A 22450-nucleotide genomic window follows, 5' to 3' on the forward strand; every position below is an offset into this window, starting at 1 on the left:
TTTACAATAGATTTCGTTTCAGGTTTACATCTAAAAAGCCACAGCGTTGGAGGATGCCTGGGAAATGTCTTCATTATCTATCACTTGAGAACATCCCTTCTTTTTTTCTTCTTAAAATAGAAAGCTCTTTTCTAAGGAATTAATTTTTTCTTTTATTGTGTCTTGTAAGTATACCCACTCTGCTGACTGGTGCACTGTTTTCCTTCTTAATGAATGTATTTTGGTCCTGTCCTTCTATATTTCATTTAATGATGGAGGACAATATAAATCCAGCTATTGCAGTGGAGAGCAAAGCAAATTTCAATTTAGGGCTATTGCAAAGTTTGACTATGCCCTTTGAAACAGCCCAGTCAGCAAACATGTGGAGTGAGAGTGCCAGGCCTCTGGTACAGCTATTGGTAAGAGCTTCATGCTTCATCTTTGGCCAAGCAATACCCAGCTTTCCCATTTGAAAGTTTTAAGATGAACTTCCCAACATTCAAAAACTTTGTCTTGAAATCAGAGAGGGAGACAAACCATAAGAGAAGAGGCTCTTTTATTTTTCTTTAAAGATTTTATTTATTTATTCATGAGAGACCCAGAGAGAGGCAGAGACAGAAGAGGCAGAGGGAGAAGCAGGCTCCATTCAGGGAGCCCAATGTGGGACTTGATCCCGGGACTTGGGGATCATGCCCTAAGCCAAAGGTAGATGCTCAACCCAGGCGCTGAGCCACCCAGGCATCCCGAGAGGCTCTTAGTCATAGGAAACAAAGTGAAGGTTGCTGGAGGGGAGGGTGACAGGGTGGGGAATAGGGTAACTGGGTGATGGACACTAGGAAGGGTAGGTGATGTAATGAGCAACGGATATTACATAATACAGATGAATCACTAAACTCTACTTCTAAAACTAAAAATACACTCTATATCAATTAATTGAATTTAAATTAAAAAAATTAAAACATGAAACTTTATCTTGATTTCAAATTTCTATCTAAGCTTCATTTATTGTTGAATTCATTTTATCAGGTACCTATGCTGTTTCAAAAGCTTTACCAGTTGAGGAATGAGATATTGTATCTGTCAGGGTTCTCCTATATCTAGCTGGAAATAAATGGTCTAAACAGAGTTTAACAGAAGATACTTTAACAAGGGGACGACTTCCAGAGTTGTGAGCAAGGTTAAGGGAATCACCAAAGCATGGTGAAGAGCCAAGAACTAGCAACAGCAGGAAGTTCTTACAACCCCAGGCCAAAAGGAACAAGTGATGCCATGAAGGGGCAATTTTGCTTAGAGGGGAGAGGGAAGCAGAAAGGGAATCTCTCTGATCTCCTGCCAGTGACCCCATTTGCAAAACCCTACAGGAAGCCAGAGGCACAGGAGACGATGATGTAATCTGGAAGGCTAGACTTTTAGGGTGTCCAGCAGCCTGGGGAAGGATGGAGGATGGATCTCTGGAATGATCCTTTGGTGGAGGGTGGCCCCTGGCAGAATGAACTGCATTGGCATCTGCCCTGCCTTCAGAAAGCTCCAGGCTAATTAGAGCAACCGTATCAGTTGGGCTGCTGGAGTAGTGGAAAGGTGGAGCCTTAGCCAGGAGGCATCTTGGCTAAGCCTATGGAGATTCAGGTGTGTGGAACAGCAGATGTCTCTCAATGGTCATCTTCATAGATGAATATGCATGAGCTGATGGGTAGGGGTGCAAGGAATAAGGATGATATTGGTATCCAAACCAAGGGACACAGGCAAAGAAAGAAAAGGATGGTATCTTCTGGGTGAGAAGAAAAGTCAAATGACTTTGATAAAAATATTAGATAAATGAAGGGGTGGAGTCAGTAGGTGTCAACCATGAGCAGGTGGTAGAAGGTGAATAGGATAAAGTATCATTATAGTCCTTTTCCAAATGAACTAACAAGTCAAATGGTTGGAATAGGTAGTTCTATGGTCAGACTCATATGCCTGACAAGCCACAGTAATCTTATTCAAACCAACCATTGCTACACATTTTGTTGGAAAACTTCACATGGAGTTTAAGTCTGCAAGTTGAAGGTTAGAGCTTAAAATGTACAGTCTTAGAGTCCCCTGATGTACTTTTAAACTTTGTGCAGAATCTGAAAATCGTGGATAAAATAGCTTCGAATTTCATCCCTCCCAATTTCAGCTCCAAGCTAAGAAGTTGGTGAACATGGGAAGACAGAATTTCTTCTCTTATGATGGAGTGCCTGGGTGGCTCAGTCAGTTAAGCATCTATCTTCGGCTCGAGTCATGATCCCAGAGTCCTGGGATGGAGTCCCATTTTGGAGGGTCCCCACTCAGTGGGGAGTCTGCTCTTTCCATCTGCCCCTCCACCAGCTTGTGCTCTTTTTCGCTCACTCAAATAAATAAATACTATCTTAAAAAAAGAACATTTATGAAATAGTTTAATCAGTTCCTCTTGATATCTATAGGTAAGTGGATATGGCCTTATAAACATGATATATCAGATGTATACTTAAACCTGTGAGTGTGTATTCCTATCATAAATGCCTCCATAGATATGTATGCCTAATTCCTTGGTATTCATTTCCTGAGTGGTACAAATCAGGGTTTGGAACATCCTCCTTTAAGGGCAAAGTGGGCATGCCAGCTGGTACATCAAACCACTTGACAATTTATTCCCAGAAGAAAAGGAGCTGTGGTTCAGATGTAGGCTGGCCCAACTTAAAAGTGGTGGTGTTTAATGATATCTTACAGAGAAGTACTGAGGAGAAATATGAATAGCATGGCTAGATTTAAATCCACAAGAAATTATAACTGTAGGGGCTCCTGGGTGACTCAGTTGGTTGAGTGTCTGCCTTTGGCTCAGGTCATGATCCTAGGGTCCTGAGATGGAGCCCCTCATCGGGCTCCCTGCTCAGTGAGGAGCCTACTTCTCCCTCTCCCTCTACCTGCCACTCTCACTGCTTGTGCTCTCTCTCTGTCAAATGAATAAAATCTAAAAAAAAAGAAAAAGAAAAAAGAAATTAGAATGTGAAAGAGTTCTTCAAACTTGCTCCTGAGATGGTGCCTGCTATGGTAATGACTCATTTCTGTATCCCTGAGGTCGTATGGTCACTTTTCACGTATAACCAGAGTGATGATGAATGAGTAGGTATAACAATGTCTCAGAGACATGCCAAGGTTGTGCCCCATTGTCTGGTGTTCAGAGAAAGTAAGTCTAGATACATTTCAAAAGCCCTTCACTATTAGCATTGCTAAGCTCCTACCATAATCATCAGTGAAATCCTGGTTGCTGAGATCATCTGGTAAATCAAAGGAGCATTTTTGCATTTTCTTGCTATCATTAAGAAACATCTAGTCTCAGCACAGTTTTCCCAAAGGTATTTAGGATTTGGGGGGGGGGGTGTTCTTTTGTTATAATTTCAAATTTATAGAAATGTTGCAGGAAGAGTACAGAGTACTCCCATATATCCTTTACCCAAACCCACCAATTATTTACATTTTTCTTCATTTGCTTTATTATCCTGTCTTTATATATATGTTATAATATATGCATGTATATTATTTTCTGACCAGATGAAGGTAAACTGGACATCGTGCCTCATTATTTCTTAAACTAGCATGCCATAAAAAGCAGGCATTTTAACACATAATATTATCTAATTCAAATTCCTTTTTAAAAAAAGATTTTATTTATTTATTTATTTATTTATTTATTTATTTATTTATTTGAGAGAGAGAGCAAGAGTGTGAGAGAACACAAGCAGGGGGGAAGGGGAGAGGGAGAAGCATACTCCTGGCTGAGCAGGGAGCTCCATGCGGGGCTGAATCCCAGGACTCTGAGATCACAACCTGAGCCATCCCAGGCGCCCCTCTAATTCATATTCCATACCCAAATTTCATTAATTATCAGAATAATATTCCTTTATAGCTCCTTTTTCCCCTAGTCTAGAATCCTGTCCAGGATTATGCATCGCATTTAGTTATCATGCCTTGTGTTGGTGCCTATTGGTCAGGAAATACAAGGAATACATCTGTTGTCCAACAGATTTGGATTTGTGGATACTTGCTTCAAGTTTCTATATTAGGCGCTGGGAAAGCAGTTTGGTGCTTAGTGCCCTCCTGCCTTTAATAGTGTTTGAATCTATGGCTTTACTTTCTCAAAAGTCTTCAGAGTCAACCACGTGTGCAGTTGGAGAGGGAGCCTTGCTTCTGAGTGTTTCTTCATCTGTAGTCGCACTTCATACGGACTCATCATTTCTGTTACAGCTAAGCATACATTAGACACCGAGGCCTGATGGGTGAGGCCAATATCAGGGAGCAGAGGCTGGGGATCCAAGAGTCTGCCCTTTCACTTGGGGTTGCTGGCCACTCTACTCAAAATGAACCTTGATGGCTCGTTTTTTTGAGTCTATGTCTATCCAGTTTTGTGGAAAGGCCTCAATCTGTGCATCTCGCATCCATCTGCCCCCTCTGTGATCTGCAATCAACCTGGGGGCAGGGCTGGGGATGGGTGGGGGGGGTGAGCAGAGTGTTCACTCTTAGGGCAGCATGGCCCTCTTGTGGCAGACATTTGTATATCCTGGGGAAAGTATGTCCTATAAAAGGAAAGCAAGAGGAGGAATAAGAATGTTAGAGCCTTGTATCAGTTTGCTGGGGCTGCCATAACAAAGTAACATAGACTGGGTGGCTTAAGCAGCAGAGATTTATTTTCTCACAGTCCTCGAGTCTAGAAGTCTGAGATCAAAGTGTTGGCAGAGTTGATTTCTTCTGAGGCCTCTCTCCTTGGCTTGCAGATGACTACGTTCTCCCTGTGTCCTCAGATGTCTTCCTTCTGTTTGTGTGTCTGTGTCCTAATCTACTCTTCCTGTAAGGACACCAGTTATGTTGGATTCAGGCCCACTCATATGACCTCATTTTACCTTATTTACCTCTTTTAAAGTCCCTATCTCCAAATATAGTTTCATTCCAAACATGTTGAAATTCAAACGTGAATTTCAGAGAACACAGTTCAGCCCCTAACAGGTAGAAAGATCTTAGAGATTCTTTTGCTCAAACCTATCATTTTAGAAGACAAGTTAACTGAATTGTTCAAGGCCATGCAACTTGAAAACGGCAGAGATCCAGCATTTACAGAATTCTCTCCACTACCCCTTTGTGTCTGGAAAAAGGCCAAAGCGAACTGAAAATGTGTCTAAACTGAAAGAGAAAGCTCAAAACTGTATAGTATGAAATTGACTAAAAGGCCAGAATCGATGCCTATTTTACTCAGGCTTTTATTTTTTATTTATTTTTTAAAAGATTTATTTACTATTCATGAAAGAACACACACACACACACACACACACACATATATATATATATATATAGAGAGAGAGAGAGAGAGAGAGAGAGAGAGGCAGAGACACAGGAGGAGGGAGAAGCAGGCTCCATGCCGGGAGCCCGACACGGGACTCGATCCCAGGACTCCAGGATCGCACCCTGGGCCAAAGGTAGGCGCCAAACCACTGAGCCACCCAGGGATCCCCTTTACTCAGGTTTTTAAAAGAGTTGTTACATGGATAAAAATGTAAATTAAAAAATTTAAGAAGCATTATATATTTAAAAAACTTTAAATGGAAATAAGATGCAATGAACATAAAACCTGGTACAGACACTAACACCTGATTATATACATATCTATGTTTTTATGATGGTAATCACGAAATATCTGGTCTTTTGTCTTCCTGCTCCCCTTTGTGTTTGCTACAGACATTTTCATTTATATCATTACATCTTCCACGTGATTAAATTGCTCAATGGTTATACATTTTCTCCTGTTGTTATTGCACAGTTAGGTAAACCATCTTCCTGTCTGTTCCTCTCTCTCTTTGCTGTCATACATTGATATGGCTATAAAGTAAAGCATGTAATATTTATTAAATGCCTACACTACAAAATGTTTAACATATAACTTTTCACAAATGTTTTTGAAAGTTCAAACTTCCTCAGAAAAATTGCAATAGTACAATATCCATATGTCCTTTATCAAAATGACTGGTTGTTACTATCTTGCCGCATTTCCTTTCTCTCTCTTTCTCCATACATTTATTTATGTTTCAGTTTATATTTATACATGTCATGCTTTTCAGAATCTTTTGAGAATAAGTTGTGTACATCATGCATTTTACCCCTTCAGAATGTATTTTCTAAGAATAAAGATATCATTTTATTTAACTGTGGTATAGTCATAAACTTCAATAAATTTAACATTGATAAAATTATTTTATCTTAATTGAGTGTCCATATTCCAATTTTGTCAAGTGATTTAGTGATGACCTTTATATCATGTCCTTCTCTTCCAATGCAGGATGGTATTGCACGCAGATGTCATATCTCCTTAGTTTCCTTTAGTCTTAAACATTTCTCTAGTCTCCTTTTTTCTTTTATGATATTAACATCTTGGAAGAATATCATCCCCTTCTATTTTTATTAATAAAATGTTTCTTACTTTGGGTTTCTATAGATGTTTCCTTATGTTTAGAGTCAGACTAGATATTCAGGTTAAGTGGGCCAGAATAAGACAATGTCCCCATATTGTCTGGCCATATCCCCAGACAAACCAAGAAACTCTGGAGTCAAAGAGGGTGCTGCCTATACTTACACTGAGATAAAGGCGTAAACGTGAATCATCTCAGGTAAGCTGATGACTCTCTTCATCAGCTGGAATGTATGATGTATGATGACCCTCTTCACGTAAGAGATGCAAATATGCATTTTACAATGTGCCTGTAGAAACTCGATTGGTTAAGTCACTTGCCAAAGAGGCGGGACCAGAACCTAACCTCTTGGCTTTCTAACTCTAACAACACCCATTTCCCAGGCCCACCCCCAAACTAGTGCCATTCAGCTGCATTTAGTGTACCTCTTCCATATCTGATCATTCTTCAAACCCTATGGAATCTATCCCAACCATCTCTTGAATTAGCAAATTCATTCAGCAACGATTTCTTCTTCATGCATATGATCTCCATTCCTACCGAAAAATCTTTCACTAGTGAGTAGTCATGAGGATTGTTGACAAATATGCCCATTCTTGCTCCTTCCAGGCACATGGAAGGACTGCATTTCTTAGAATACTGGAAGTTAGGTGGGGCTGTGTGACTTGCTTTTGCCAATGGGATGGGATGGGGTGGAAACTTTATAAGCCAGAGTATGCTCTCACTTTTCCTCTATGATGACCAGCAATGTTTCAGGTGGTGGCAGCTCTGACAGCCTGTATGCTGGAGAGAAATGATAGGAAGTAGAGGTTCCAAGTAGTCCTTCTTTGGATAGGCATGTATCACAAGTGACAAACAAACCCTGTTTTAAGCCCCTTAGATGGGGAGATTATTTGTTATTGCAACAGAAACCAGACTATATAGAATGAGTCACGAACTTGCCTTATGTTTTTAATTTTAGTATTTTTAACCAAACTAGTATATAAAAATATTTTTAAAGTCTAGTAATACTGCAAAGTTTAATTTTATAATGAAAAAGAGTTGCCTTCTGTGCTGTCCCTCCCCTCTCTGCTCTACTCTATCCCTCTGCACTCCCCCATTAAATTCATTGAAACGCTCTGAACCCCTATTATGTTCCAGGCACTAAACAAGTGCTGGGAGATAGATGACTCACACAGGACACCTGCTCTTAAGTAGCTCACATGCTAGTGGGAGAGAAAGACTTGAGCTGAGGCTATGAGGATAAGCCCCAAGTACAAAATGATAAGTTATGTATTCAAGTTATATACATTTTTAACCCTTGGCATTTAAAGCTATATTAAATACTCTATAACTTTGTGTTCTATAATAAGCTAATACTGTTATTTCTTGGTTTATCAATTGTAGATTTTATGTCTTATTTTCCCCCATGAAAGATGAATTTTCTTAAAGATTTATTCATTTATTCATGAGAAACACAGAGAGAGAGACAATCAGAGACATAGGCAGAGGGAGAAGCAGGCTCCTCACAGAGACCCTGATGTGGGACTCGATCCTGGATCCTGGGATCACTCCCTGAGCTGAAGGCAGACGCTAAACCACTGAGCCACCCAGGCATCCCAAAAGATGAATTTTTTTTACACATATACCCTTCTTACTACCAACCTCATTCTTCTAATTATTTATATCAGCATTTTTAGAAAAATCAATGTGTTTCATCAATAGGACCATGTATATATGGTTTTTCCACCAAGTCAAATAGGATACTTATATTGCGTTCTGTCCTCAATTTTTTGTTTTTCCTGTAGTTACTAATTGCTTTGCTTTTTGTTTGCTTATTTGTCTAGGCACTTGTCATTAATCTCCTCAAGCTTTCTAAGAGAAATACATAGCTTCCTACAAAACTCATTTCTACATGTTAAAATGCATCCGTTAATTTGTCAGTTTCATTTTTTTCCTTAGAGACTTAGACTAGAAGAAAATCTTAGTAGCCAATGAAGCCACATACTACAAGAAAAGTAGAATATAGTAAATAGATAAATTTCAATAACAGGCATGAATTCATATATATACTGGTTCCATCTATTTTATTTTTAAACAATTTTTCCAGGGATCCCTGGGTGGCGCAGCGGTTTAGCGCCTGCCTTTGGCCCAGGGCGCAATCCTGGAGACCCGGGATCGAATCCCACATCGGGCTCCCGGTGCATGGAGCCTGCTTCTCCCTCTGCCTATGTCTCTGCCTCTCTCTCTCTCTGTGTGACTACCATAAATAAATAAAAATTAAAAAAAAATAAAATAAACAATTTTTCCAGTGATATATAATTTTTAGTGAGATATAATTGACATACAACACTGTGTAAGTTAAAGTGGACAGCATAACAACCTGACTTATGTACATTGTGAAATGATTACCGTAAGTTTAGTTAACATCCATCATCTCATATTGATACAGAAAAAGTGTTTTTTTCTTTGTGATGAGAACTCTCAAGCTTTACTCTCCATCTCTTTTTTTAAATATTCTTTTTAAAAAATATTTATTCATGAGAGGCACAGAGAGAGAGAGGCAGAGACACAGGCAGAGAGAGAAGCAGGCTCCATGCAGGGAGCCCGACGTGGGACTCGATCCCGGGACTCCAGGTTCACACCCTGGGCAGAAGGCAGGTGCTAAACCACTGAGCCACCCAGGGATCCCCCTTTTTTGTTAATTTTAAATAGGTTCCACACTCAGTATAGAGCTCAATGCAGGGCTCAAACTCATGACCCTGAGACCAAGACCTGAGCCGAGATCAAGAGTCAGATGCCTAACTGACTGAGCCATCCAGGTGCCCCAGCTCTCCATCTCTTTTAAAAGTGGCTGCACCGCAGCAATAGCAGCAGGACTCTTACCTACCACCAACTTGTATATGCATCCCTAGTGCCCAGATATTGCCCTCAAAGTCACTTCTTCAGCTAAAGAAAACAGAACTCCCTTGATGGAAGTTGATTCCATGTTGGAGCATGAGAAGAACAGACTATCTCTAGAATATCTCATTTCTAAAAAGCAAGGATGCTTTCAAAACCAGTAGGGCAGTGCTGGAAGGACAAAGAAGTTAGTCAGCGGGACTTCCACTGACCATGCTGGAATAACATCCACATAAAATAAACAGAGTGAAGATTATGCTTAATTCAAATAAGTTGAGCCTATAAAAGATGGTATTTATGATATTGATCAAAAGGCAAATTAGTACAAAATATCCCCCAAAATGTTTGTAAAACAAAAGCAGAATGAATATAATAGACATTTAGTTTTTATTGATTTTAACAAGTAGGAAAATGTTAGCATATACGGGTAATTTGTTTCTTCTATGAAGCTTCCACACATAGAAGAAACAAATTACCCGTATATGCTTCCACAAGCTTCATAGAAGAAACAGATTCCTGCCTGTTTCTGTCTTTTTTCTATCTGCTTCGACAGGAAAAAGTGAGTCCGGGAAATATAGGAACCATACAGGGTCTGGCAAGAGCAATGAGCAGTGCTGTTCATCTAAAGGGGAACTATTGTGGAACTGCTGTGGATGTCCTGACTACACCCCTGAGCACTCAACCGCTTCTGTTCTTTCTGGTGCATCTTCCCACTGCCAGCAGTTGGGGCCTTTTCCCCACAGGGCATCATCAAACCAGCCCAGCCCATGTGGAGCCTACTTGGGCTGTCCTGTGGCAAGGCCAGAAGTGCCCTGTGATCAGCCATGGGAGTGGTGGGTAAATCTCCATCTCATTCACTGTTGGGTGGGGTAGCTCTAAGGTACCTGTTCTTTTTTTTTTTTTTTTTTTTAAAGATTTTATTTATTCATGAGAGACAGAGAGAGAGAGAGAGAGAGAGAGAGGCAGAGACACAGGCAGAGGGAGAAGCAGGCTCCATGCAGGGAGCCCTACGTGGGACTCGATCCTGGGTCTCCAAGATCATCCCCTGGGCTGAAGGTGGCACTAAACCGCTGAGCCACTCGGGCTGCCCTAAGGTACCTGTTCTGAGCTGTCTCTCAAGGTCTCCAGCATGACTAAACTGCATTTCCCCATCATGGAGACCTGCTTATTATCACCAACTCTGTTTTGCCTTCCCTATCTCCCTCTTACTGCCCTACAAGTGCTTCCTGGAATCACCTTCCAAATAAACTACTTGCACTTTAACTCTTTTCAACCTGTGCTTTGGGAGAACCCAAACTAAAATAACCAAGTAGAGGGGAAATCCAGCTGTGGTTGTCATATTTTACAGCCACTTAAAAAATTCAACAGCAGGTTCCGAAGTCATAAACCAGCCAAATATCCCACAGAAGCAGCTAACTATACCATCTTTTTCTCATAAGAAAACCCTGCTAATTATAGTAAAATTCCAATAAGAAATATTTACATTAAAATATTTTGTTTATTTATTTGACAGAGAGAGTGTGAGTGTGAATGCACAAGCAGGGGTAGCAACATAGGGAGAAGAAGAAGCAGGCTCCCTGCTCAGCAGAGCTCAATACCAAGACCCTGGGATCACAACCTGAGCTGAAGGCAGACACTTAAATAACTGAGCTACCCAGGTGCCCCAGAAATATTTACATTTTTAACAGCATCGGTAGATGGGAGCAACAATAGATGGGAGCAAGATATCATGATAGTACCATTGTCCTGCTATAGGACAATGCAAATCATACAAATCTAGAGAATCTATACCTTTGGAGAAAAATACTAACTTTCAAAAACAAAAATCGAACCGAGAGAGACTTAAAAATCCTATTCTGTGTTAAGTAAAACTTAATTATAAAATGGGTCTTAGTCTGATGATCAACGGCTTGGGTTTGAATAACCTTGGACCATACAACCATGTCCCACATTCAAACCAAAAGCTAACTTAGTCAACACTCCAAATTCAATAGCTGGTGATCTTTTTCTCTGAAGTCACTCAGCTTCTCCAGAGAATAATCCCAAATCCTGCTTGGGGAAATATATGCCTGGTGACCAGCATCCTGGAAGTGAAGGGGTAAATGGAAATGGGGATTATAGAGCACATCCTTCGTGATGCATCTGCTCCCTTAACTCCTTTGTTTCAGTAAGCTTTCATCCTGTCCTTAGCTGTGCCTGGTGACCTTGAACTCATGACCTCTCTTGTTCAATTTCATCAGAGAATAACTTCTTATCTCCTGTCAATGATAGGGGGTGGGGTAGTTGCCTGCTGTGCAGGAATGAGGTAGGAGACCTGAAAGTCTACGTGCTCCTAAGCCTTGGGTTAACGCTCTGGTTTCCAACTCTACTCTTCGCCTCCACCTTCTATTGTATCTGGTACATCCAGTTCCTAAGCTTTTCTGAGAGTCTCTGGTATAAACCAGCTAATTTTTCTTTCCCAGTCTCCTCTGTGGCATGTAGATTTCGACTTTCTCCACTCTGCTGTGTCAGTTGCCGCCAATCTCTCTGTTCAGCCTTCTGAAAATTTGTTGGTACATCTTGTCCGCTGTGATCTTTTCTTCCTTACTTTTGTGGAGTTTTAATCTAAAAATAAATTCTTTGCTGCCATTTTTGGTAGGGCTTGGGGAAAGGAGTGGAGACGATGCTCACATTCAAGCCATTGCAACTAATGGGAAGCCCAGCCCTTTCTTCAAACTTTCCTTTTTGGGACCCTTCTTGCCAGGCTCTCCTCAGTTCAGACTCTCCATATTCAGGGAGCACATGGCTCACTCCACTGCACCTCACATCAGTTGTTCTCACACCTTGTTTAGGCTGTTCTGTCATTCTAACTTCTCTATCTACCCTACACACTACTTACTGCTGCTTTTTAGGTACAAAATCCACAGCATTTTGGTAAGATCTCTATTTCAGAACTTATTCCAGATTTCTGTGTGTTTTAATTTAGTTGGGTAGGAATTTGTCTCCCTGCTCCTTGAGGGTAGGGACTTGACTTTGTTCAATATTTATCTCCCTGAGACTGTGCTTTGTGAGTAAATATTTCCTAACTGTTTATTCTACTGGATTAAGTTGAAATAATATTTTTTCCTTTGTTATGTTTCTGGGATATCTATTTTTCAAATGGGATTACTATGTGTGGTAGACTGGGTTGCTGGTCCCAATTCTTCACGCCAATGTAATAGTTACACACCCACACCCTTGCCATGGCCTCCGGGTGGACCATGCCTCTTCCCTGTGTCTTGACTTTGGCCATGGCCATGTGATTTGCTTTGACAAATGGGATGTTAGCGAGCAAGCTGCAAACAAAGGCTTGGAATGAGACTGTGTGGCTGGGCTCTCTCTCTTGTCCTTCTGTCATTGCTAGTTCTAGGAGGATGAAAGACATTCGGAGCAGAGTTGCCCCAGCTGACTGGAAGACCTGCAGCTCGAAGGAGAGTTATCCAGCTGACCTGAAGACCTGGGAGTGTAGTGTTAAATATTTCTTCTTGTATCCCACTAGTTTTGGGGTCAGTTTGTTCGGTGGCAATGGCTGACTGATACACGTTGTCAAAGGGAATGAATGCTTTTGTAGCCATTGTTCTGTGTTGGTTTTGCTCTCTAGGAAGCTTGAAACCAATTTACCATGCCATCAGCATAATATATGTGTATCTACAAAAAAAAAAAAATACTCATGTGGCTCTCCCTGATTTGATTATAAAACGTATTTTTAAATGGCTTAAGAAAACAGAACAATAACCACACCACCACCACAACTCTCGACCTTACCTTAGATTCATCCTAGACTGAATTCATTACATTATCTTATAGTCTTTCTAGAGAAATAATAAACTCATCAAAGATCTGTGTCATTTTCTTGATCTTTGATAACTATGACTTTAATTGGTAGTATAACTATGTACTTATGTGCAATCTATACAGTTGTTATGCAGTATTGCTAATCCTTATTTTTAGGAAGACAGCCCTTTTGTAATGATTTTTTAAATTGGAGATATTACAAAATATTTATATTTAGGAACATTTTCATCAACAGTTATTAGTTTCTTTCAACACCCACAACTTAGTTTTAAATTTGTTAAAGCCTGGCTTTGTTATTTCCAAAATACAAAATAAAATGAAACATAGTGGCAAAAATTCTTTCATATTCTGTAATTGAGAGTTGGCCAATTTGTTAAATCTTTTAGGCTGCAAGGATTTTTTCTTTAGTTCAAAGAATCAATGATGCCAATGCCCTGGTGGAGTTCTACTCATTTGTCCTGCTCCAGAAAGGATGTCAGAATCCACAAGAACAAGGATAATATTATATGCATGGTTATCATGATAACCATGCATCTGTTTCTTAAGTTATTGTACAAAGGACGTTTTCCCATAAATATGCATGGGTGTTAGAAAGAACTTGCTGGCAGCACACATCACAGTTTTTCGAGATGGGCCATTTATTTTGCATCCGTGGTTAAGAACCCCTAACATAAGGAGGGTTCCTACTGTCACGCTGTAATTATGCAAAAGAGCTGCTTAAGTAATCAGGAAAAAAAGAAACTGGTGTTGAAAAGGTCTATAATTGAGAGGTTGACGGAGAGGGGAGACAAAGCGAGGGGTCCTCGGCCTTTTGAGCTAGTCCAAGTTTAACAAGCTGCCTTGGGCTTCCTTCACAATTCCCAGAGGAAGCAGTCGGGCCTCTCTTGTCCTCCTGACCCTCCATTCAATCACAGAGCAACAGGCTTTAACAATCTGAGAACAAAGGCCCCATTGCCCAGTTTAACCTTCCAACCCCGGGGCTGTATGGTCCGCTAATCCGGCGCACAAAAGCGGACCCGCTGCTCTTTTATTCTCCGGGGGGCTGGGCCCAGCGCGGAGCTCGCCGGCTGACCGGCTCTGGAACTTCCCAGCGGCGCGGGGGCGGGCGCGGGCCAGGCCCGGGGTTTATTTAGCGGCCCCCCCCGCCCGGGCTCACGGCCCCCGGGAGCCGGCTTCGCGCGCGGCCGCCCGCACCGGAGCCATGTACCGGCGCAGCTACGTCTTCCAGACCCGCAAGGAGCAGTACGAGCGCGCCGAGGAGGCGCCGCGCGCCGAGCCCGACAGCCTGGTGGAGGGCCGCGCGGCGCCCAGCCTGGCGGCGCTGCAGGGCCTCGGGGAGCGCGTGGCCGCCCACGTGCAGCGGGCCCGCGCGCTCGAGCAGCGCCACGCCGTCCTCCGGCGGCAGCTGGACGCCTTCCAGCGCCTGGGCGAGCTGGCCGGCCCCGAGGACGCCCTCGCCCGCCACGTCGAGGGCAACCGCCAGCGCGCCCGGGACCTGGCGGCCGAGCGCACGCGGCTGGAGCGGCAGGGCGCGGAGGCGCAGCGCGCGCTCGACGAGTTCCGCAGCAAGTAAGCGGGCGCGGGAGGGCGCGGGCGGCGGGGGCGGGCGGCCCCGGCCCTCGTCCCGCCGGCCCCCGACCTCTGCGTTACGCGGGCGCCCCACAGGTTGCGCGGAGGGGCGCCACTGACCTGTGCTGTCAGGTTTCGGTATGAGGTACAAGCAATGAGATGCACGGGTTGGGGGCGCCTGGCTGGCTCCGTGGTAGAGATGCCACTCTTGATCCTTGGGGTTAAGTTCGAGCCCCGCCTTGGGTGCAGAGATTACTTAAAAATAAGATCTTAAAAAAAAAAAAAAACAACAACACAGGTTTTAAGAGCATAGTTCAATGAGTTTTGACAATGCTTGCACCCCTGTAACTGCCTAAAACAAGCAGGGTATTTCCACCACCCCAGAATGTGCCCTCCCATCCCCTCCCAGGCAGTCTGCACCCCTCCTCCACAGAAATCCCCGGAGGCGCCCCGGCTGTACTGATTTCTGTCACCTAGATTAATTTTGCGTGTTCTGGAATTTCACAAAGATGAAATCCTCCGCACGTGCTCTTACACGTCTGGCTTCCTTTTGCTCAGCGCAGTGTTTTAGAGATGGATCCATGTTGTTGGATCCTCACAGCCTTATCGTATAATAGATGATCCTGCCTCTGTTTCGCAGATGAGGAAAGTAAGGCTTTGACAGTGTCAAGATTTGGGGCAAGGTCACTTAGCTAGTGTATCCCTGCCCTGGGATGGAACTCAAGTCTTGGGCACGCTAAGTCTAATCATCTTTACCGCATCATAGATGATACCTGGAAATTATTTCAATGTGTGCCCTCTAGGGTCTTGCTACTTGATATACGGTCTGTGGACCAGCAGCACTGCCATTACCCAGGAGCTGGTTGGAAATGGAGTTAAGCTTGAAGTTTCAGAAACCCTGGTCCAGAGTCTGGTCCCCTCTTTCCGTAGACTGAAGAAGATATAAGATCACCTGAAGAACTATTAAAAAGAAAAAAGGATGCTCAGCAATTTGCCACCACCACCTTATAAATGCATGTGCTCTTTTACTCTGCAGGGGCCACTTCAGTGGATTTATTCTTTGGTGCTCCAGCAGGTGTAAAATGGCATGTCCACATCACAGTGTAATCTGCAGTAGCCTGGAACAAACCTAAATGCCTAGTCCTAGGAGACAGGTTCACAAATTGGGCTTCATTTACGCAGTGAGATGCTATGCAGTTGTACAACAGGGAATAGTGCATTACTATCATTTACTTTAAAGGGAAAGGGGAGACAAGTAGAATTTTTGCTTGCATAAGGAAAAAGAACAGAAGCAGACATACTCAAAAACCCAATGACACTGGTTACATATGAAGAGGGGAGTAGGAACAGGGCAAGGGGAGCAGTGGAAATTTTTAATGGAAGTTGTTTTTAATGTAATTAAAATATTTGTCTAACCGCATAAGAGATTCATTCATTTAAAAGTTATATACATTAACTTAAAAATCCAGATGTCCAGGCCCCACCCTGGACCTCAGGTGCAGCCCAGAAATTTTAAGTTTTATGAGCTCCATGGGTAATTCCAGTGAACAGCCAGGTTTGGGGACCCCTGGTTTAGGGTAGCCAGAGAGTCTTCTCCAAACATGCTCTATGTTTGAGTTTTATGTCCTTAATCTGAATCCTGGGCAGGTTATTCAACAAAGTGTATTGAGCATGTTTATCAGATCATACTCATTGCTTTCATCCTCACCAGTCCTTTTGTTTCTGGGTTTGATCCATAGAAACAGATTTGGAGCTGGAAGAAGGGATAGGGAAATCCACCTGTTGTTATAGCACTTAGTGGGAAAACTGAGGCTTGGGGAGGGCCTGTAGGTGGCAGGTCTTGAACTCGGTTTTTCTTACCCTCCACTTTCTTGGATCCATTCTTGGATTCCTGTGGAGTGAGATCCAGGGGTAGGATCTCATTCAAATGAAGCTCATGTTTTCTGAAGCGAAGGGAAGTGTACACTGGTTCAGACACCCAAGGCAGCTCCATGGGCCAGCAGGAAACCCCACATCCCCGGGGGTCTTTATATATTTTTAAAGATTTATTTACTTATTAATTCATGAGAGACATCGAGAGAGGCAGAGACATAGGCAGAGAAAGAAGCAAGATCACGACCTGAGTCAAAGGCAGACGCTCAACCACTGAGCCACCCAGGTGCCCCCCAGATGATCTGCACCTAGTCATTAGGCCCCAGGCTACTGTGATTTGGCTGGGTGAGCAGGACCCTTTAAGCCCCTCATTGAAGGAATGGCCATGTTGAGTTTTCCTCATCTTTTCCTGATTTCACTTGGTTCTGAGTTAGACGTCCATCATGGAGCTGTCCCTTCAGGCTCTGTGATTTATTTAGTGATTCCTCTTAATTTATTCCTTCCCATTGCCACCTTGAAGATACTTTGATATTCCGACTGAGGTATTGGGATTTAAAAATTATTGTGAAAATGATACACACACCAAGTTTGGTTTTACATTCCTAGAGGTGAGTTGATGGCTAGTGAAAGCCAGGTGAAAATAGTGCAGAAGTGGGAAGTTATATGCAGCCTTGGTAGGCATATTCTCTACTTGGACAGTTGAATAATTTCAAAATCAGGTTTTCAGCACACCGGATGAAGACAAAATAAAGCAAGAATGAAATATAAACGAATAAAACTACCAAAATACATTGATGAATACAGTCAATTGTCCAGATTGCTACAAACCAAAAATAATTATGTAAAAACAATCAGATGATTGAAGCCAAAATTTTTTTTACTTTATGAATTCATTTATATATTCACTTATGTGAATATATGAATTTATCATGAACTCTTTATTATGAAATCACTTGTCTTTGATATCTAGACAGCATGAAAATTACCCACGGTAACAGGTTATTTCATTACTTATCAAACATGTTTTTAAGCTACAGAAATTCCTAGGTGTTTCTAGCAGGAAAGAGCAATGAGAAAATTTGGATTTTGTTAATAGTTTTATTCTCAAAGCTAGCCATTTAATGGGTAACTAGCCATTAAATAATTTCTGGCTCCGTTAGAGCCACACACAAAAGAAATTGCTAAATGTGACATCCTGGTGGGAAATGTAAAACTTGTACAAACATATTTTGCTTTCTGGTTATAGCTGAGCTTCTTAGGTAGCCTTAGAACTGGGATTGTGCACAGGGCACATATTCCTAATTGTTCTTCCCTGTAGTCAGGACTCTTTTAATTCTGAGGACACAGCAGCATGGTTTTCTAGCACTTCTTTTGATACTTGACTTGTGCCTATGGCGTGGGTGTACGAGGGCCCTGACAGCCAAGCTTTGTGGGTTGGGCTGAGTGCTAATTAGGATTAGTTTCAACCACAAATGGCATAAACTCCAAAGTGACTTTGGCTTATCCAGGATGGAAGTTTGTGTCTGTCTTGTGCTCGCCTAGCAAGCAGTTCAACATGCCACTGTATGGTGTTTGAGGCTCAGAAGGCTCTGCCTTTCCTTCAGGGAATCAGCATCTATGTTTCAGGTGCAGGATGGAGGAGAGGATGCAGAAGGACACATCCACATCATATCTTACCAAAGATATTTGGAGGCTGCCACAGACTTAGGTTTACATCCCACTGGTCAGGACTTAGTTACATGGTCACACCTGGCTGCAAGGAAGGCTGGGAAATGTAGTCTTCCCTCTGGGCAGCCTGTGCCCTCCAAACATCAAGGGCCCTGATTCCTGGAAGAAAACCAGGCTGGATATTGGGGGCCACTTACAGGGAACAAGGGGCCTTCTTTCTTTCTTAAGGGGATGAAATTCCCCCTAGAAGGAAACTCTTTCTGAACAGAATGATTTCTGGCGTCTCTCTGGCTCCTTGATCCCTATCATGTTCTACGAGTCCAGGGAAGAAGATGACTAGAAGGAAAAACTACTTCCATTCCTAATACCTGCTGCTTTATCAGTTTCTGTATATTTACATCCCTTCTTGACCCAGGCAGTGTGGTGTGAAAATTAGGGCATAGTTTTTGGTGTCAGATTCAAGTGTGAGTCCTGACTCCACCCCTTTTTTTAGTTTGGAATCTTCCTGAAGACGAGCCTGATCAAGGGGTTTAAGGGCAAGTAGCTTATTTGGAAGGTCCTTAAGGAGCAAGGTTGGGGAACGAGGAAGTGAGACAGGAGGGGAAGGCAGAAAATACTGAGTGCATTATCCAGCAAGTTAACATTGTGGGCATCTGGAGCTCACCTGCCAGTAGAGAACTACTTCAGTTGTCCCAGCTGAGGGTAAGGGAGCTGAGGTATTTATGTCAGAGGTTGAGGGCTGCCTCAGAGGAGGCCTTCGGTGTGCAGGGGTGAGGGCAGAGAGTGAGGGTGAGGTGTTCAAAGCACCTGCCCAAGATCATGGGCAGTTTCTCAGCCTCAGTTTCGTTATCTTTCACATGGGGAACAATGATAACTGCTCTCTTCCAGGGTTTTGTAAGGATTAAATGGCATAATCCAGAAAAACTCACATATGTGGGTTAATACAATAGTGTAGGTAAACCAAACAAGGTCAGGTTAATGGTGTTTGTTGTAGGTCATGGAGGGCAGGCCCCAGTCTCTGTGGCACTACTGTGCTTGGATTAGGGGTGTGTGGAGATACGACTCCTTCCTCCTTGGGGTGGCTGGGTGGGGGGATGGGCCTCCAGGATGGGGACTCCTGGTCCATTCACCACTCCTAGTTACCCCCATGTGTGGTGGCCATGGCACCACTCTGCACGCACCATGCTGTGGAAGAGGTCAGGGAGCGGCAGGCTCCACATGCAGTATTAGCCTCTATCTTAACCTTAGGGACCTCTCCTTGAAGAGCTGGCATAGCACACATCTCAGATGAAACTTAACACTGATTGTGTGATCATCACGTATGGAATCATGGAAGCTGTCCAACTTTTGCTTTTGTGTCGCATTTGCAGGTATGAAAATGAATGTGAATGTCAACTGCTCCTAAAAGAAATGCTGGAACGGCTTAACAAGGTGAGCTGAGCATGAACCTGAGTTTGAGAACGGAACTTAGTAACTGAAATGACTGTCACACAGCTTCTCTCTGTGTCCTTTTAGGATTCACCTATTTCTTTTGCTGTCACTCTCTTTCTTGGTTCATAGCTTCAACTAAGTCTTTGTGTGAACTCACACACACACAAGACACACACTCCTCTCCCTCAACACTCCCCGTCTCTGGAGAGAACCCTAGGCTATTGAGCTTATGGGTTGCTCTAGGCTATCCAAATATGGCAGCATTACAGTGACCAGCTATGGTTGTGTCATTCAGGTGTACTGGTCCCAAATACACCAAACTTAGAGAACTTGCTTTGGCCAGTGATTATTGGGATGCAAAGATGTCTCTACTCTGTTGGCTGAGAGTCTTGAGATTGCTCTTCTGCAAGAGAACTCCCAGAGAACAGAGGAAGAAGTTTCAGAGAGGAAGAAATTGCCATTTCCCTTGAAGCTCTCCCCTCTGGGAATCTGGAGAGTAGTCATGTGGGGGGCACCAGGAATTCTTAGCTTCTTGTTGGAGACCCCACTGCAGAGTACTGCAGGGTTTTCCTTTGCAGGGAGTTTCCTTCATCAGATCCTCCAACATCATCCTAACTGGCTTTTCTGCTCTAGCTAGGGGAACTTGACTACCAAATGGAATAATCCTGGATCTCAGAGATTGGCCACAACTAGGGATGGCAAATAGTTGTCATTTCAGAGCTCAAATATCCGAGCAGAAAGACCCATAGAGACTGTTTCATTGAAGGATTGCTTATTTAGGGCACATGGCTGCTTGCCCCCTTCCCCTCCATTCTATACCTGTAATTCCTCATCAGAACTACTGATAAAACACAGCACCTTTCCCTGCTGTGCCCAGATGTGGCCTTAGGATTCTTCTCCATGTGGCACTCCAGGTAACCACTTCAGATAGTCAGAGTTTAACTCAGGATATTTGCCAGTCCCTGGCTTTGTCCAACCTCTCTTGTCTGGGATGAGTCTGCTAACTGCTGGGAAAGTTAAAACAACAATCTAGGGAAACTGAATTTTGCTTTGTGTATGTTACCTACTACATGATGCTTTTGTGCTCTTCCCTGCATGGGGATATAATGTATTGTCCAAACTAGGACACTGTGTGCTGTCAGTAATTAGCAAGGTCAGTTAATAAAAACAGATTGTCTCAGGCCAGCCACTGTGTGAGTACCCCAGATATAAGCACAAAGGTGGAGGTGAGTGTGCTTAGAAGAGCCCTCAGTGCCCAGGCTCAATGATTGGTCTTGTATTGAGTTGGACCTAGATGGCCCCAAGCCTATTAAAGGTTAAGCTAGGATTTGGGTGTTATTAGCATCAGATATCATCCAGCTGTTTTGCTGATACTTATAGCTCATCCCCATTCCTGTGTTTGGTGGTTGATCCCAGGCTGCCGGATGGGGCTGCCATGGATCATGGTTTCCAGGGACATAGGTGCCTGACACCCTTCACTCAGATGCCAGTTTCAGCTCCTCTCCAGAACCACCACATTTTACTTTGTATTTGTCCTCACTGCAAACAGGGTCCCCTCTGGCCTTAAACTCCTAAGGTTGTCACTCATGCAGTGCCATCATGTGCACTCTTCATAGAAGAGGGAGAAAGAATGTCATCCCTCTTTTTAGTGTTGGTGGAAAGTAACACTGGATTTAAAAACAAGCTCCAGCCTTCTGTTGTTGTTCTCTTATTACAAAAGCAATACATATTCTCAGTAGAAGAAAAGGGTATTGGAGATAATGCTAGGTAAAGGAAAGGCCTCCCACTATTTTCTCCCCCAGAGAACACAGCTGTAACACCTTTGTATATATTGTGATGGGAATGTGGACAACTGAAGCATCAGTCCCATGAGAATATTACAGAAGTTCTGGGGAAAGATGCTACTACCAGCAACTCGGGCCAGAGCAAACACAGGCATCAGCATGTCTATTCCCTGGGTCCAGGGAAACACACTTCTGCCCACAAGGGAGCTGTACGGTCCAGACAAGGAAAGCAGCCTGATAATAGGACTGCCACTCTTGAGTATCTATGAAACTTTGGGTGAACTGCCTCATCTCTCTGAGCTTCTTCATCTCTGAAGTAGGAGCGATAATAATTGCCACCATCATGGAGTGGATGTCTGTCAATGTGCATAGCAAGAATGAAGTCACATAATAGTGTATGTGACTTGCCTGTCACAATTATTATTATAGAGTACTTGATGTGATGGATGCCAGCTTAGTTTCCCCAGAGTGTGGGATTCATGACTCTGGTGGAGTAGGAGGTGATTTTAGGTGATTTTAGATGGCACATGGATGAATAATTGTCTAATAGCTGTGAATTTGTTTTTATGTTTACCCCTTCTCAATAGCAGGTGACCCCAAGAAGTTCCTTTTTGAATTCATGTAAGTAAAAATGAATCAATTTGAAGAAAAATAGGGAGTGACTAATAGTACAGGTGGTACTTGGATGTAGCAGAAATCATGAGCACAACATACATGACGCAGGGAGGTGGCTGCATCCGTGCAGTAGCTTGAGGCCTTATACAGTTTTATGGCCATCCATTCTACCCTCAAGAACGACCCAGTCCAGCCCCTACATTGCCAGTAAGGAGGCTCACCCTTGGTGAGGTTCGATGACCTTGGAGCCCCACAGCCCATCCTTGGCAGGCGTAGTCAGGAATATTTTGTGTACTTGGCTCTTTCTCTGCCTCCCAAGGACAGTCAGGGAATCTCTCTCAGGAGACAGACACAAAGGCAGGTCTCTGGGTAAAAATGTCCCTT

At 43.1% G+C, this 22450-nt stretch overlaps 1 protein-coding gene across 15 annotated transcripts in view; it reads left to right on the plus strand.

The window, feature by feature from the left end:
* Positions 1-22450, plus strand: part of BFSP1 (beaded filament structural protein 1) — a 67305-nt gene that overhangs the window by 16512 nt on the left and 28343 nt on the right. For 14 of the 15 annotated variants that reach the window (XM_025469249.3, XM_025469242.3, XM_025469241.3 and 11 more), the window contains one exon: positions 19607-19667. In XM_025469249.3, coding sequence (XP_025325034.1) covers positions 19607-19667 — 61 coding nt within the window. Of the gene's footprint in view, positions 1-14313; positions 14697-19606; positions 19668-22450 lie in introns of those variants that run through there. The other variant, XM_025469239.3, reaches the window with a different exon arrangement.

The sequence above is a fragment of the Canis lupus genome, chromosome 24 (assembly GCF_003254725.2).
Source record: "Canis lupus dingo isolate Sandy chromosome 24, ASM325472v2, whole genome shotgun sequence".
Classification (NCBI taxonomy): domain Eukaryota; kingdom Metazoa; phylum Chordata; class Mammalia; order Carnivora; family Canidae; genus Canis; species Canis lupus.